We start from the raw sequence: 17,213 nt of genomic DNA, 5'->3' as shown, positions 1-17,213 counted from the left end.
CCACCCTCCCAACAGACCCAGAAAAGGCACAAGATAAAACAGCCCTTCTCTCTAAAATAATGAAATTAGAGGAAGAGAAAGAAAGTAAAAATGCACTAAAAGCCTTAGAAAAATTTGAGAACAAACACATGTTGTCACAAGAAATTGATAGTTCAGTAACAGATGAAGAAGATAATAAAAATAGGTAAGAGGAATGCAAATATTCCTCTTCCACAGAGTAATTAGTTTTAAAAGAACAAATTTTTTATGTGATAAATTTTTAGGTGGGGGACTGTAATAAATTATTGTATGTATTAAAAATTCGGAAAGTTATAAATAAGACATATGTGTTTGTAATGATGCAAAAAATACGAAATGTAAAAAAACTCTCTCCGGGTCTGGTCGGGATCCCCTCCGGAAAGCGGCAGATTGCTACCAACACCCAGATAACGAACTCAGGCAGGCCCATCAACTCGGACAAATAGACAGGACAAGGATCATCAAAACAACAATGGAACTGGCTCGGGGAAGATATCTACCTCCGGACCTGAACAACGCCCTACAGATTTCCGTGGGGAACAATCAGGTTGACAAAGAAAGACAAGCTCCAAAAAGATAGGCATCGCCAGGCCTGAACATCCCACCTGTCAAACCAGTGTTGGAAAAGCAATCAAAAAGGACAAAGGGGAAAGCACGGCCGAGATATCCATCGGCACCGGCCCGGATTCCACTGCTCTGCTCTGATGACACAAGTTGAAATACATACAGAATCTCCTTTACATATGAGGAGATTCTGTCGGGACACTAGTTAACTTCATTATTCCATGCCAGGAAATCGATTCACTGGACAATCAAGGACACTTGGTGAATGGAACCTGCTTGGAATTTTCGCCCAAGGACATAAAATCCCTATAAAAACTGAGGCTTGGGAACCCTCAAGCGTGGATTTGGGAATCCTATACCTTTGGTGTAGACCCTGTCCACCCAGCGCTGCGCTGACCATTTTATTATGGTTTTTATCGTTGTTTCTCTTTGTTGTTTATTAATAAATTTCTCTTTTTTAATTCGTATCACGAATTTGCCTTTGCATTTATAACATCACTTAGGGATACTGGGATCACTGGGCTCTTGCTGGGAGCAGCCACTGCCGGCACCGGGAGCCCCAAATCCCTTTCCCGGCCATGCCGCCCCTCCAGCCCCAGCACCCCCGCCGGGGTCCCGGCAATCCCAGGGGTCCCCCCCTCTCGGGGTCCCGGCTTTGCGGCTCTGGGGCTCTCCTCTCTCTGGGGTCCCGCTCAGCGAAGCCGCGGCTCTCCCGGGGCTCCCCAAAACCGCTCTCCCCCCGCTCCCGCATGGTCCCCACATGGCCCTGGCAGAGCTCGGCGGGCCCGGCCCGGGAAGCCCAACCCCCACCGCGGGGGGACCCGCATCCCCCCGGCCCCTCTGCCGGGGCTCTGCCGCCACCGCCGCCGGGACCCCCCAAAAACACCTCCCGGGGACCCCCGCTGTCCCCCCGAGGGGCATCTGCGCCTCGGCTCTGGAGCCCTGCCATCCACAAACATCCCCCACAAAAACCCCAAACCCACGGACCCCCGGGGGATCTGGGGCGAGCTCCCCCTCCCTGCCCACCTGCGGGATGGGGGGCGATGGTCCCGGGGGGCTGCGAGCTCAGGGATGGCTGGATCCTCTCGGGTCCTCCTCTGCTCTGCTCCTCCTCCTTCCTGCTGCCGCTGCGCCTCTTCCTCCCCCCTCCTCCTCCTCCTCCTATTTTCCCTTCTTCCTCCTCCTCCTCCTCCTCCTCCTGCCCCGTTCCCGAATCCCGAACTGGGAGCGCGGATCAAGGAAAGGGCGGGAACTGTGAGGGGAAAGGGGCGGGGCCAAAGGGACGCGCGGCTCTCAGGGGACCCGCTTTGGCCTCAAATCACCCAAAAGGGCCTCAAATGCAGCCTAAATACACCGGCTTTGGCCGAAAATCAGCCAGAGGGGCCAAAACCCGTAGGAAGGGTTCTAAAGTCATACACATTTGCATACACCTGTCCGAAGTGGCCGAAAATACATTCTCAAACCGATGAGGTTCTGCCTAAAATCGCCCAAAGAAGCCTGAAATCCCCACAAAATGGCCTGAAATCACCCCAAGGAACCTAAACGCCACGCTAAATCCATGTGCTTTCGGCAAAAATCAGTCAAATGGTGTTAAAATCATCCCAAGGGGTCTAAAGTACAACCAAAAGGGCCCAAACTGCTGGAAAACCCACAAAAAATGGCCTAAAATCACCCTTGAATCTCCCAAGGGGGCGTAATATCCACCCTGAAAGTCGCTGGTTTTGCCTAAAATCACCCAAAGGGCCCCAACATCACCCAAACTGGCCTGAAATGCACACAAAGGGACCTAAAATCACCCGAAAAGGGCTCGGTTTGAGCGGCACCTGGACTGGGAGTGAGACCAAGACTGGGCCTGAGACTGGGACTGAATCCGGCACCGGCACCGAGACCGGCACCGCTCCGGGACCGGGACTGAGACCGGGACCGGCACCGCTGCGCCACTGAGATCGACACCGGGACCGGAATCGGCTCCGGGAGTGCCCCGGGACTGCTCCGAGACTGAGACCGAGGCCAGCACAGGGACTGGGATCAACACCAGGAGTGCTCCGAGACCGAGACTGAGACCAGAACCGGGACCAGCACCAGGATCGCTCCATGACCATGTAATAAATTAATCTGTAAATAAAAATTCGTAAAAGTATAAATAAGATATGTATGTGTTGTAATGATATAAAATCCAAAATATAAAAAATCCTTCTCCGGGTCTGGCCGGGAGTTTCCTCCGAGAGGAAACAGACTGTAGCCAACACCCAGATAACAAACATCAGCTCAGAAAACAGACAGGACGAGGGCCATCAGGAAAACAAAAGAACTGGCTCGGAGGAGATATCCATCTCCGGACCTGAACAACGCCCCTGCAGATCTCTGTTGGAAAACAATCAAGTCGACAAAAAAGACAAGCCCCGAAAAAGTAGTCGTCGCCAGACCTGAACACCCCACCTGTCAAACCAGTGTTGGAGAAGCAATCAAAAGAAACAAAGGAAAGACACTGCCGAGATACCCATCGGCACCACTCTGCCTTGATGACACAAATTGAAATACCTACAGAATCTCTTTACATATGAGGAGATTCTGTCCGGACACTGGTTAGTTCTATTTTTCCATGCCAGGAAATCCATTCACCGGACAAACAAGGACACTTGGTGAAGGGAGCCTGCTTGGAATTCTAGCCTGAGGACATAATATCTCTATAAAACCCCAGGCTTGAGAACACTCAAACGTGGATTTGGGAACCCTACACCTCCGGTGTAGACCCTGTCCACCCAGCACTGCGCTGACCGTTTTATTGTGGTTTTTTCTCGTTGTTTGTTCTTGGTTGTTTATTAATAAATTTCTCTTTTTATTTTTATCCTAAAATTGCCTTTGCATTTATAACAACCAGCACCGGGATCAGCACTGGGATCACTCCAGGACCAGCACTGGGATCGCTCCAGAACCAGCACCAGGATCACTCTAGGACCAGCACCAGGATCGCTCCAGGACCAGCACCAGGATCGCTCCGGGACCTCTGCGTTCACCCCTGGGAGTTCTGGCCGTGCCTGCAGGTAAAACTGCGTGAGACTGCGAGGGACTGCGAGGGGTCCCTGGGCAGGGCGGGACCGCCTCGGTTCGCATCGTGCCGGTGCAGCCATCCCGGTCCATGGGGTCCCGGTCCATGTGATCCCAATCTCTGGTGCTGATCCATGTGCTCCCAGCCTGTGCAATCCCAGTCCATACAGTCCCAGGGCAGCTTATCCCACTATGGTCCCAGTCCGTATGCTCCCAGCCTGCGCAATCCCAGTCTGTCGCATCCCACCACTCCAAATGTGGATCCCACCTCTCCCCATCTCCTTCCAACCCCATCTCACTCTGGTGCCTGTGGAACCATTGAAGTTTGGGGTGGGATTGACTTTTTCTGAGGTGGAACAAGCCATTTTGAGGTGGGATTGAGCCCTTTTGGGGATAAGATTTACTTGTTTTCAGTGGGATTGAGTTGTTTTCAGGTAACAGATCAATCCCTCTTGGCATTTGGAGTGCAAAGAGTTGGAGAACATGGCCCAAAACGCCCCAAGAACCCAGAAATCTTCCAGAATGTGTCCCCAAACCCTATATTCCCCCTCAAACACCTGTGAAATGGTGGGACAATAGACACAGTTGATCAACTTCTTTCTTTTTAACCCTGTTTGGGCTGTTTTTAAGGGATGAAGATGAATCAGAAGAAAAATGAGGCCAAAACAGAAGGAGAAGCAGCCAGGTGGATTCCCAAGGTGGATCCCAGGGAATGTGGGTCACAAAGCTCTTCCCGCACTCGGGGCACTCGCAGGGCTTCCCTTACCAGTGCCTCCGTTGGTGTTGGGTCAAGGCTGAGCTCTGTGAGAAGCTCTTCCCACATTGGGGACACTCTGGGGCCTCTCCCTGGTGTGGATGCGCCGGTGAGTGACAAGGGCGGAGTTGTACTTGAAGCCCTTCCCACAGTCGGAGCACTGGAAGGGCCTCTCCTCTGTGTGAGTCCGATAGTGCACGAGGAGAGTGGAGCTGGTCTGAAACCTCTTCCCACACTTGGAACACTCGTAGGGCCTCTCCCCAGTGTGGATCAGTTGGTGGCTGATCAGACTGGTGCTCTGTCTGAAGCTCTTCCCACATTCCCCACACACGTAGGGCCTCTCCCCGGTGTGGGTCCTCTGGTGCTGGATCAGGCTGGTGCTCTGTCTGAAGCTCTTCCCACATTCCCTACACTCGTAGGGCCTCTCCCCGGTGTGGGTCCTCTGGTGCTGGATCAGGTTGGCACTCTGTCTGAAGCTCATCCCACATTCCCTACACTTGTGGGGCCTCTCCCCAGTGTGGATCCTCTGGTGGCGGTTCAGGTGGGAGCTGCGGCTGAAGCTCTTCCCACATTGCTCACACTTGTGGGGCCTCTCCCCAGTGTGGATGCGCTGGTGCCTGACAAGATGGGAATTTTGCCTGAATCCCTTCTTGCAGTCAGGGCAGCGGAAGGGCTTCTCCTCAGTGTGCGTGCGCTGGTGCAGGAGGAGACTGGAAGTGAGCTGAAACCTCTTTCCACACTCCCCACACTCATAGGGCCTCTCCCCAGTGTGGACCACTTGGTGACGCATCAGGGTGTTGATCATCTGAAACCTCTTCCCACACTCCCCACACACGTGGGGCCGTTCCCCAGTGTGGATCATCTGGTGCCTGATCAGTTTGCTGCTCCACCTGAAGCTCTTCCCACACTCCAAGCACTTGTGGGGCTTCTCCCCATTGTGAGGCTGCTCATGGACCACCTGCTCAGAGCCCTGGCCAGATCTCCGTCCACCTTCCCGGCACAGGCTGGGTCTGTCCTCCTCAGATCCCCGTGATCTGCGTTTGCAGCCCCTCCTCGTGCGGGATCTCCGGGCCTTTTCCACCCCGTTGGATTCCTGTGTTGTGGAACTGCACAAAACGGCCTCTTCCACCAGGTTCTGCTGCAGGGATTTGTCCTCCGTGGTCTCCATCCTCAGCTCCTTGTCTGGGGGAGGAAGGACAAGGAGAGGATGGGATTTGCCTCCGTGCCAGAAGGAAGGGGAAGGAGATCCCCCCAGTGCGTCCCCGGCAGGACAGCGTCGGCAGTGGGGTTCTCCTGCAGCCGGGGGCCGGGCTGGGCTGGGAGACGGAGCAGGAGAGAGGGGGAAAGGGACACTGATTTCCTCCTCACCTGCCTGGGCATCCTGGGGCATCTTCCTCTTCCTTACAGCTTCCTCCTCCATCTTGCTAAGCGTTGGGATTGGGAAATCCTGGTTTGGGTGGAAAACAAGGGATGAGCACATTGAGTTTGAAGGTCCCTCTGCCCAAGTCCATCTCTACAAGTCACCGGCCATCTGGGGTCCATAACAACCTCCCAAACACCAAGATTCAGCCCTAAAAAAGCCTCCCAGGAGTTCCCCATCTCTGTTCTCTCCCCTTTGGTGTTCGGGAGTTCTCCCCAGTCCCAGCTGATGGGGGACACACTTGGATTGGGGCTCCCCCTTCTACTCGGTCCCCCACCTCCCCAGGCTGCTGGGAGTCCCAGGAACCCCAAAAGCTTCCCCCATTTCCATCTGCTTGAGGGGAATGACAGGTTTGTCTTTACAAGAAGCTGTGGGTCAGTTGATAAGATGTACTATCAGTGAGAGACGACAGAAACAATGGGATGGATTCCAGTAGAAGATCAAAGGGGCACTAAAAGGATACTGTGAATTCCATAAAAGTTAAGAAGGGATTATGCATGGGGGGGGGGGGGGGGGGGGGGGGGAAGGTATCACCGCCGGTATCAGGCGTTCCGGGAAGCCTGTACCTCTCAAGTACCTCAGCCTATGGGGAAAGAGAGAAGGGACAAGCGGCCGGGAATTAGGATAAAAAGGAGGCTGCACCCTCCAAGAATTTGAGAGACCCCAGGGGAATGCCCCATGGCCTCTCCCTTTATTCGAATAAAGTAAAAGGACTCCTCTGTCTCCTTTTTGGACATAAACCTCTGGTGTTTGTGGATTAATTTTCCTGACAATTTTTGGGGGCTCGTCCGGGATATTTCCACCGTCCTGGGCGGCAGGCAGTGAGCGGAGCTGAAGGCGCGCCTCACCCAGTTTCGGTGATCAGCTCCCCTTGGTGGCGGCCAGCACCGGGCGATCGATTGGGTTCCCGAGACTGTCCAGGAGACAGACGAGTGGCGGACCAGGGGGGTCCGTGAAGAGTCCACAGGGAAGGACCACTGAAAATCTCACCGGTGAGTAAAATGGGATCTTCGGGGAGCAAGCCTGGGAGGGCACCCAAGGAGGGTTGCACAGGCAAGCCTGGGAGGGCACCCATGGAGGGTAGCACAGGTCAAACAGGGCACCCATGGAGGGTTGCAAGGGTACAGCCGGGAAGGGGTCCTGGCAAAAGGGATGACGATCCCACAATACCCCTGGAGAGTCCCTTGGGGAGAATGCTGAGATCTTGGGACAGATTGTGCATTCACCCAGAGGTAACTATGGAGATGGTGGTACAATATTGTTATTATGTATGGCCAGAGTATAAGTTGCCAAATAGACTTATATGGCCACCTTAGAAAACAGAATTCATTTGTGTTGAGTTCTGTGAAGGTATCTAGAGGAGATTTGGAAAAGATGGATTGAAATGTGGATTGATATGGTTTAAACAAGCAACAGGAGAAATCTATGTGTTAAGAAAAAAAAAAAAAAAAGGAGAAGAGGAAAAAGGGGGGGAAGAGGAAAATGGTAAAGACTGGGATGCTTTTCAGCACCTTCCCCCATCTTGTCCTCTGGTGTTACCAGCTGACCCAAGGCCAGCTGCAGGTCCCTGTATCCTCACCTTCCAGGGCAAAGGGATCAGGGAAATGCTGTTCCTACAGCTCCACCTGAAAATAACAGTGGTGTAGGGGGAAGGGAGCAGCGTATCATATCACCCCCTGGAACTAGAAGGAATCTCGAGAATCCACTCCCGGGGTGGGGGGAACAATAAGGGAAGTCAAGAAAGAGTCTTTGACAACAGGAGATGCATGGATTGTGTTGGTGTGCTGGAACAGAATTGGTTAATGAGGAGTGTGGAGAGATATGGTTGAAGCAGGGACCAGGAGTGGAGGTGCAGGACCAGGAGCACTGGCTGGGGGCCTGTGAGGCTGCTGGGACTCAGCACTGGGCAGTGCCTGACCCCACCGGCCCCGGGCAGGGGCAGCAGCAGCTGCCGGCGCTTTGAAGCTGCGGGACGCCCTGGCCGCCTGTGGTGCTGCCAGCCGTGCCCACCGGGAACACTGGAGAGGGGAGGAGCTGTTTGGACAATGTGGCAGGACAGGGACTGGCTCCGGTATTCGGTGTGTGGTAAATAGAGTGAGCACAAGGAGGAAAGGCGAAGGTGATGGCCTTTTTCAGGCCAAAGAGGGAAAAACCGCAAGGTCCAAGGGGTCCCCCGGGACAGAGGGGACGGGATCGGGCACAAGGAAGTGGCAGAAGCTTTCTCTCCCCAGCAGGGGAGACCCAAGCCAAACAGCGGCTGGGAAAGGATCAGTGTGCTGCCTTCAGGGCATAGGACACTGAAAACGGCAATGTCTGCAAAAAAACCAAAAACAGCTGGACTGTCGAGAAAGTCCAGAAGATAAGAAAAATGGATTGTTAAGAGTGTTGCTATATTTTATATATTAGTAAAGGCCTGTATGCACAAACCAGCCTTTGAACTAAGTCGTAATATTAAGGGCTAAAGTCCTTGAAACCTTCATGCAGAAGAGAGAGTAAGGCAAAACAATATCCCTGTGTGTAAGAGAAAAAATGTAAACTGTGTGTGTTAGCCAATAGTAGCTCATTCTGCTCGCAGACCCTGTAGAACCCTATAAAGGTGTGCTAAAGATAGAAATAAACTGGCATTCACGATTACTTCTGTGAAGAGTGGTGAACAGCTCGGGGGTCTTCTCAATATTTGGCGCACCGACCAGAGACACCCTGCGGGCAGAAGGACTCTGGAGTCATCGGAGTGGATCTGGGCTCTACGTCGAGGGCTTGGATCGGCACCAAATAGGCAGCCTGAGCGCGGTGAGACGCGGAGCAGTTAGACGTGGAAGTAGGGCTGCTGGGGGGGGGCCCAGAGGCAAGGGCGTGTGTAGAAGGGTCGCAACCTTCCCTCTTGCGGGTGCTGTCATGGATGTGGAATTTGCGGCAGTAGATCAACTGCTTCTCAGCATCCTCGTTAAACGAGGCGAAGCAGCCCAGGAAAGGGACCTGGATATGCTCATTATATGGGCTAATTGTCGTGAGCATTTGCAGTGCTCACTGCTTCTTGCGGGGCAAGAACGGACTGATAAATCGGCTCTGATATGGGAAACGGCAATTACGGAAAAGAGCAAGGACACTGTGTTTCTCGGTCGAACTTGGCAGATTGTAATTAATACCCTAAAAAACAGAAAAGTGAGATATGCTGAGGATGTGAGCCCTGTAATTCTACCTGCGTCACAGCGGCAGATGCCTTTACCTCCCACTGCTGGGCAAGCTCTCCTATCTATATTGCCCATGGAGAGAGGGAGGGAGAGTTAGGAAAAAAAAAAAATAATGAGAAAAAAGTTCCACAGGGAACGCTGAAACAACGAACAGAATCTGTTCAGTTATGGCAGGATGTGATACATCCAGAACTATTTGCTTCATTTTTGGAGTCACTTTTAGCACTACAATCTTATTTAAGTTCCATCTTTACCACCCTGGAAGAAAAGAAGCCAGATTTAGACTGGTTTCCACCCGAACCAGGAAGATATGAGGGAGCGAGGTGAGCGCAGGGAACAAAGGCACCCTGGGGGTAGAAGCAGCGCAAGAAAAGTTCCAAGGCCTCTGATCGCCGTTGTTAGCACCTGGCCGTGAGAGACTTTTCGTGTAAAATCGCCTGCTTTTGCATAATCATGCCCTTTTTTCCTCTATCAGCAAACAACAAGAGAGATTGAGAGAAAAAACTGCATTTGTTAAAGTTAACTTTGTGAGGCTTTTTTTTTCTTTCTCTCCGTTTTTCCTCGCTGTGAGAGTATGTGGAGAATGTGAAGAAAGATAAGAGCAGAGCTGCAGCAGCAGCAGAGCGGGCCGTCCACCCCCCCGCTCCCTCTCTCGGGGGGGGGCACTGGGATGGTGCCTGGTTTGTTGCAGAGTCGTGATTTATTGGGTTTTCGGAGTGTTTTTGTATACCCTTTTAGAGTTAATTTTGTGTTTTAAGTAATTATGAGTTTATGCAATTGCAGTTTTTAGAGTTTTACTAGAGAAATTATTGTGGTTCTTTGAAGGTTTGGGAAAAAAAAAAAAAAAAAAAAGTGTTTAAGGTGAATACTAACAGAAGTTGCCTTGCAATAATTGGTTTTAGAACCCAAGGTTAAAACATGGTGTGATTTATAGCTTCTAAGAAAACCTTCTTCCAATTAATGTTATCTACAGAAGAGATTTGTGGTTTAAAAAATAATTAGTCAAGAGAATTTTACTGTATAAGACAAAGCTAAGTTAAAGTATATATTAACACATATAACTGCATATTTACCAATTTGGATTTTAGGTTTTAGTTTAAAAATTGGACTTAATGTTTTTGAAAAGTGCTACAAAAGCTGGATGGCAACTTGCCAAATCCTGTGTTGTTGTGGTGGTTTTTTCTTCAGAAAAACTACACTTTAAAATCCTAACCAATTTAAGCATATACTAGGCAAATTTCTATTATGAATAAGTATTTTTAGTAACATTTGCAGTTATTGTGGGTTATTTTCAAAGCTAGATGACATAGAATTATGATGTGTTTGCTACATCTTTATAATCTTTATAGTGAATTTATGTTATTGTTATATTGTGTTTAAAAGGTATATATTAAACTTTTAGTTGCTTTTTTGTAGTAACAGAATAAGATTAAGTTAAGTTTTCATTTAATATAGATTAAGTGTTAATAGAATTAAGGATAGTCAAGTTTTATAATGTTTAGGCTTGAATGTTTTTAAGTTAAGTTTTCTAACTTAGATATTCTTTTAAGGTTAAGTTTGTTATTTCCTTTTGTCATATATAATTATTGTGGAGTTTAAAACAGTTTGCTATGCTGTAAGCATCTCATAGCTGCTACTATTGAGAACCTTGTTTTAGAAATGAGTTAAGAGGCATCTTTCCAGTTTAAAGCCAGGCCCTGGCCAAGCCTTGACTTTACCTGGACAGAATGTTTGCCAACAGATCCAGATATTTTCTGTCCCAAATCAGTATTTGAGTCACTTTTTGACTCAGCAATTTGACCCTATTAATATGACAGCTGGATCAATTTTGAAGTGGGCTTGGAGAGTCATTTCCGGAGGTGATGATCCAATCCTTCACTGATTTTTGTTTCTGTTTGTTTGCTAACTATGGGATGCTGGTGCAGTGTTTTAGTAATTAATAGCAGTTTAATATTATATATGTTATTAATAATGTTTAAGATTTAATTGATTTTTAACTAGTATAAGTTCTTATTAATTGTGTATATGGTTTTGTGTTAATGTTGAACAGAAGTACATCTCATTTTTATTTTTTTTAAGAAAAACGGGGGAAAATGGATGCCCCACAAGCATTTAATTAGTGTAATTCATTAACTTCAAGGAGAGAAGTGTCTGTGTTTTGTTGGCAGGTTCAAAAAGGTCACCTGTCCATCTGACCAGACTGTCTGCCTCTGAACACATGAGATCCAGTGAACAGAGATGTCATCACACAGCCTTGATACTCCAGACATGGATCAGAAGTGGACCTGTCAGGACACAGTTGTGTCTGAACACTATATAGACAGTTGCCAACAGAAATTTTATGTTGTTATTATGATGTTGTGTCTCTACCAATTTTTCAGGTATCCTTTGTTTTAAGATTTAGAAGGATCTGAAGAACCACTTGAACATCAAAGCCCTCAGTCACCGATCAACTGCCAGCTGACATCACGAGAGCAGTGAACGTTCCAGGACTGAATCGTGCTGGAGAAATTCTGTAGAAGATCTAAGAAGTGTAGAGACTCCATTTAATTGTATATAAAGTAAATTGTAGTTGTGTGCTTACCCTTTCAGCAAATTGCTTTCACGCTTAGACTACATATATACCAGAGCACCTGTGTTAAAAGTAGTTAGATAATAGTTTAAGTATTTAGCTTATATAGTAATTGTTATGTTAGTATAAAGTATAAGTATTCCCTCTTTAAGAGGTAGTGTAAGCATCTTTGAAAGTTCATTTAACGATTGAAGTTCTAGCTGTGAGTTTGCAAATATGGTGTCATTTACATGGTAAAATGCTTATGGTAATTGTGTTGTGTATAGTCATGACCAACTGTCTGCTAACTAACATCCAAAAGTGACAGAACATATGGGTCACTCTGGCACATTGAACTGGCCAAAGGTCAATGTGTTTGAGCCTAGCCACCCCTGGAGATCCTTTCGCACCTCTCTCACAGGAGTCCCTGAATGGGATCCTCCGGCATTTAAAAGTTTAATTAGTAACGAGACTTGACTGAATCGATTGGCAGTGTTGCAAGAGTGCAGTCGCACTGTTGGCTTCACATTAAGACAACTTGAAGCCTGTTAGCAAGCAAAAATTACCAAAGTTCTTAATGTTACAACCCTCAGAAGAATTGGATTTGTTATGTTCCACCAATACCTCGGGTGGATGGATAATGTTTGAACCCCCGACAAAAAGTCATTCTAACAAAGTAATGCAGCACTGGGCTGCAGTCAGCCCTATAGCTGATCTCGTTACTACCATTAAAAGTAAAGCCTTTATTTGTGGTGCAATCTCACAGGACAATTACCAAAATGATCACCTAGTTCCATATTCCTAATCTGTGGAGATAGAGCATGGAATTAGATTCCTGCTAATCCACATGGAAGACCCTGTTATCTTGGGAAACTTACTTTGTTCCACCCAAGCTTACATCAATTGTTGAATATAGCTAGCAAAGTGAAGAACATCAAACACTCAAAGCGAAGCCTGAATGAATTAAAGTTTAGCAACTCTAAAAAGGCTCGCTTGTTAGACTAAGGAAGAATTGAACTTAACATCCACAATGTTAAGTGAGCTTTCAGCCGATGTGAGTAGTGTATATCATGCAGTACTATGAAATCAAGTTGCAATTGACTTTTTGCTCTTAGCACAAGGACATGGTTGTGGAGAGCTTGAAGGCATGTGCTGCTTGGATCTTGCTGATCATTCAGCTTCCATCCATGAGCAACTACAACAGCTACAGGATGGGTTACATGCCCTGAAAGAAGATAGTGATCCCATTGGAAGTTGGTTCGCCAGCTGGGGCATCACTGGATAGCTGAAGTCTCTTATGCTAGAAGGGGGACGGACTTTACTTATAATGTTAATTGGGATGACAGTCTAAGTTGTATGTTGTCTTATCCAAAGCCTGGTTTGTGCAAAAGAGAAAGGGGGATTTGTTGCTATATTTTATATATTAGTAAAGGCCTGTATGCACAAACCAGCCTTTGAACTAAGTCGTAATATTAAGGGCTAAAGTCCTTGAAACCTTCATGCAGAAGAGAGAGTAAGGCAAAACAATATCCCTGTGTGTAAGAGAAAAAATGTAAACTGTGTGTGTTAGCCAATAGTAGCTCATTCTGCTCGCAGACCCTGTAGAACCCTATAAAGGTGTGCTAAAGATAGAAATAAACTGGCATTCACGATTACTTCTGTGAAGAGTGGTGAACAGCTCGGGGGTCTTCTCAATATAAGAGTGTCAAAGGCTATCATTATATCCACCAAGCTAGAGCCGTTGTCAACTTTTACAGTGAGTCTGGATCGAGGAGAGGTGTGTGTCTTAGTAAAAACAAAGACCTCTCGATTCACCTTAATTTTTATCCCCGAGGGGGAAAATTGTCTAAAGATTTTTTTCGTTCAAAGGAGTTGTGAAAATTGTAGTTTCTTCTGTAGGCTCAGAAGTTTGAACACATCTTTCTCTGAAAGAATTGTAAAAATTGTAGTAAATTAATTTGGAGATTTAATTAATTTGTCTACATGAAGTTTTGTGCAGAATGGCTCCAGTTTGGAGGGGACCACACCCCTCTGCTTTTTGTATGTTTTCTTGTAAAAAGCCAGAATTGGCAAATTTCAGTTATAAAGCCAATGCAGCAAGTCATACCTTGTGGGGAACACGCCCACCAGTCTGTGGTTTGTTGTAGCCTTAAAGCAAATTCTGTAGCTACAACCTTGTAAAAATAGTGTCCTATGGAAGGCCTGGGTATTTGTCATGCACTTCCTCTGTGGAAGTTATGGGAAAACTTTAAAGGAAAGTATCTTATTTCTTTCCTTAATAAAAGTTTTAAATGTTAAAGGTTATAAAATGTTATAAATATTAGAGTTTCCTTAATGGAAGTTAATTTGTTAGTCACCTCTATACGCCTAGGATAGACTTGATGCAAAAAAAAATTTTGAGATGGAGAGTGGTTAGTTACTAAAAAAAATAGAGAAAGGTAATGTAATTGGCTTGAAGCAGTAGCATTACTTGCTGCTGAACTAAATCATGTTTATACAAAGTCACCTGTTTTGTTTAAGCAAACTTCACAAAAGAAAAATGTTAAGAGAGTTTGCTCCACCCTCAGAAGTTAAGTTGTTGCAGTATGTGCATGATTTGCTGTTATCAAGAGAACAGGAGGAGAAGTCATGCAAAAAAAATTTAGTTCAAGAGCATGGGAGAACACAGAGACCTGTTGACTATTTTCCTAAAATGTTAGACCCGGTGGCCAGAGGCTGGCCCCATTGTTTGCAAAACTGTGCAGCCACAGCTCTGATGGTGGCTAGGGCTCGAAAGCTGACAAGGGGGGGTTATCTGATTGTTAAAGATTCACATCAGATTAAAGCTTTGTTAACTGAGAGAGCCTCTAAGTGGATGACCAGCTCTCGGTTGTTACAATATGAGATGTGTCTATTAGAACAGGAAGATTTAGAATTTAAAAGCAAGGAAAGTTTTAACCCAGCCTCCTGTTTGAATGGCCCCGAGGAGGAGAGCCAAGGCAAAGTCCATGATTGTATTCAAGTAATAGATCTGCAGACTAGGGCAAGGAATGATTTGGGAAACATTCCATGGCCTGAAGGAGAAAATGTGTTTATTGATGAGTCTTTAAGGGTAATAGAAGGAAGACGGTTTACAGGGTACTCTGTCGTGAATGGAAAGCAATTAAAGGAAGGGGGGAGGTTACCGCCCACCTGGTCAGCTCAGACAGCCGAGCTCTATGCACTCGTGAGAGCCTGTGAGTTATATCGAGACAAGACAGTAAATGTTTTTACTGATTCTAAATATGCATGTGATACATATAAATATGGTGTGATACATGCATTTGAGAACTGTGGGAAGAGAGAGGTTTATTAACCTGCAGAGGAAAAAGGTTAGCTCATGAGAACTTAGTCTCCCGCCTATTGGAGGTGGTGAATTTACCAAAAAAAGGTAGCAATAATACACATCAAAGAACACCAGGCAGGGTGCTCGGAAGAGGCAACAGGAAACAGACTGGCTGATGAAGAAGCTCGAAAAGCTGCACTGTTGCCAGAAATCTCTAAGTTACTTCCCTTGCTCCCAGTAATTGCCCCCTTGCCAGAGAAACTGTCTTTTCCACCAGAAGAACTTAAGATAGTTAAAAAGAGTGGGGCAGAAGAAAGAGGGGGTAATTGGTTTACAAAAGATGGTAAGCAGTGGATACCGAAAGCTTTAGCTTTACAACTGCTAAAACAGCTCCACGAAGGGAGTCATTGGGGCTCCCGAGGGATAGCAGAAACCTTCCTCAAGATGTATGTTGCTGTGGGTCTTTTTGTTCTAGCAAAACGAGCTTTTAATGGTTGTTTAATTTGTGCTAAGACAAATAACAAAGTTACAAAGAAACTGGCCAGGGGTGGAAGGCCTTGGGCCGTACGTCCCTTCCAAAGATGCCAAGTAGATTTTACTGAGATGCCCCGAGTGGGGAGATTTAAATATCTTTTGGTAATATGTCAATTAACAGGATGGCCAGAAACCTTCCCTGCTGTTTCAGCAACCACAGGGTCAGTTACTAAAGTATTCTTGGAACAAATAATTCCAAGATATAGGATGGTAGAAGCAATAGACTCAGATAGAGGAACTCATTTTACTGGAAAAATTCTTAAAGGAGTAATGACTGCTTTAGGGATACAATGGAACCTCCACACTCCCTGGCATCCCCAAAGCTCAGGCCAGGTTGAAAGGATGAATGGAGAGATAAAAAAACATCTTCTGAAGCTAGTGATAGAAACCAAAATGCCATGGCTGCGGCTCTTACCACTAGCTTTAGCAAGAATAAGAGCCAGACCCAGAGAAGATATTCAACTATCTCCTTTTGAATTGATGTTTGGAATTCCTTATCCTTGTAATTCTCAGCCTGAGGCAGGGGTAGAGATAAGTGATGTATATCTAAAACAGTATGTGGCTAGGATACTGTCTCTTGTGAAATCTCTTCGACAGGAAGCTCAGCTGACACAGACCCTGCCTTTGGACTTTGCTGTGCATAATATCCAGCCAGGAGACTGGGTCCTAGTTAAGGAGTGGAAAGAAGCACCCCTGGTGGCTAAGTGGCGTGGACCTTTCCAGGTGTTACTGACTACAGAAACAGCCGTCAAGACAGCTGAACACGGGTGGACACATCACACTCAAGTCAAGGTCTCTAAAGCTCCAGAGATTTGGACATCTCAGCTGGAGGAGAAGGATGGGAAGCCGCGACTGACACTCCGCTGGAGTGGACTGGAGCAGTAGCTGGTGCGTCGACATCGGTGGAAGCCCTGAGTGCCTACCCACAGACTGACTGCTGAAATACTCTGTATAGGCATCCCTGCTCTCAAATCTCCAGACACTGGGAGCCAATCCATGCTGTCATTGCTTTCTTTATGCTAAATTGTTTCTGTGCTTTCACTTGCCACAGGTGGTGTAGAAGACAACGTGAAATTGAAAATTAGAAATTAGATTGTAACACTATTAGAATGTTTCTCTTAATAATTTTACCTTTATATTTTCAGTTAAGTTGGAGTCTAAAGTGGGAAAATAATTTTTTTACTTTAGGAGAACAAGTAGCAAAGACCTTTAACCTTAGGAACTGTTAGGTCTGCAGGGGGCCTGGGGGATCTGAAAGCTGGCCATGGATAGCCAGCCCAGTTGAGCCTAAATGGTGAGTTAGCACCCTGAGTGAAGTCCATAATGGAACAGGATTTTGGGACAAAGAAGGAAGTCCATGGCAGCTTCATTCTTCTGAAAGAGGCATTTATTGCCTAAACAGAACAGGGAGCACATATGTAGGAAAGAGCATTTGTGACTAGACTTTATCTTTGGGTTTAGATTGTTGGACCCCCAACTGCCCTCCTTATGACTGTTCCAGATATCAAGGCAGATGGAATCAAACACATGTTAAACTCACTAATGGTAGCTGGGTAAGGTGTTCCTTCCATAATTACCAAAAAGATTTTGAAGGCTGTAAAGCAGTGGGGAAGGATAAGTTTTTTGACCCTTTATTTTTAAGCTGCCCCCGGGATAATTCCACAAGTCCGACACATGTTGTCCGAGACTATCAGTGGAAATGGCAACACCGGAATGGAACTCGAACCCTTTTCAGTAAGTTCTGGTCCAGATCTAATAAAACAGATCTGGGATGTGATTGCAAGTGGAAGCCTCATGTAGGAGCTTGGAAATGTAAATATTGTGATTCT

General features: G+C 46.8%; 2 protein-coding genes across 2 annotated transcripts in view; one reads left to right on the top strand and one right to left on the bottom strand.

The window, feature by feature from the left end:
- Positions 1-17,213, top strand: part of LOC131591066 (uncharacterized) — a 62,273-nt gene that overhangs the window by 8,158 nt on the left and 36,902 nt on the right. The window lies entirely within an intron of this gene.
- The window catches only part of LOC131591075 (zinc finger protein 883-like), a 30,830-nt gene that overhangs the window by 11,875 nt on the left and 1,742 nt on the right, over positions 1-17,213 (bottom strand). Inside the window, exons 2-3 of the mRNA XM_058861514.1 lie at positions 5,753-5,831; positions 4,471-5,566 (exon numbers count right to left, since the gene is read on the bottom strand). Coding sequence (XP_058717497.1) covers positions 4,471-5,566; positions 5,753-5,804 — 1,148 coding nt within the window. The 5' untranslated portion in view covers positions 5,805-5,831. The remainder of the gene's footprint in view (positions 1-4,470; positions 5,567-5,752; positions 5,832-17,213) is intronic.

The sequence above is a fragment of the Poecile atricapillus genome, chromosome 37, assembly GCF_030490865.1.
Source record: "Poecile atricapillus isolate bPoeAtr1 chromosome 37, bPoeAtr1.hap1, whole genome shotgun sequence".
NCBI classification, from domain to species: domain Eukaryota; kingdom Metazoa; phylum Chordata; class Aves; order Passeriformes; family Paridae; genus Poecile; species Poecile atricapillus.
This window is presented reverse-complemented; position numbering and strand designations above follow the sequence as displayed.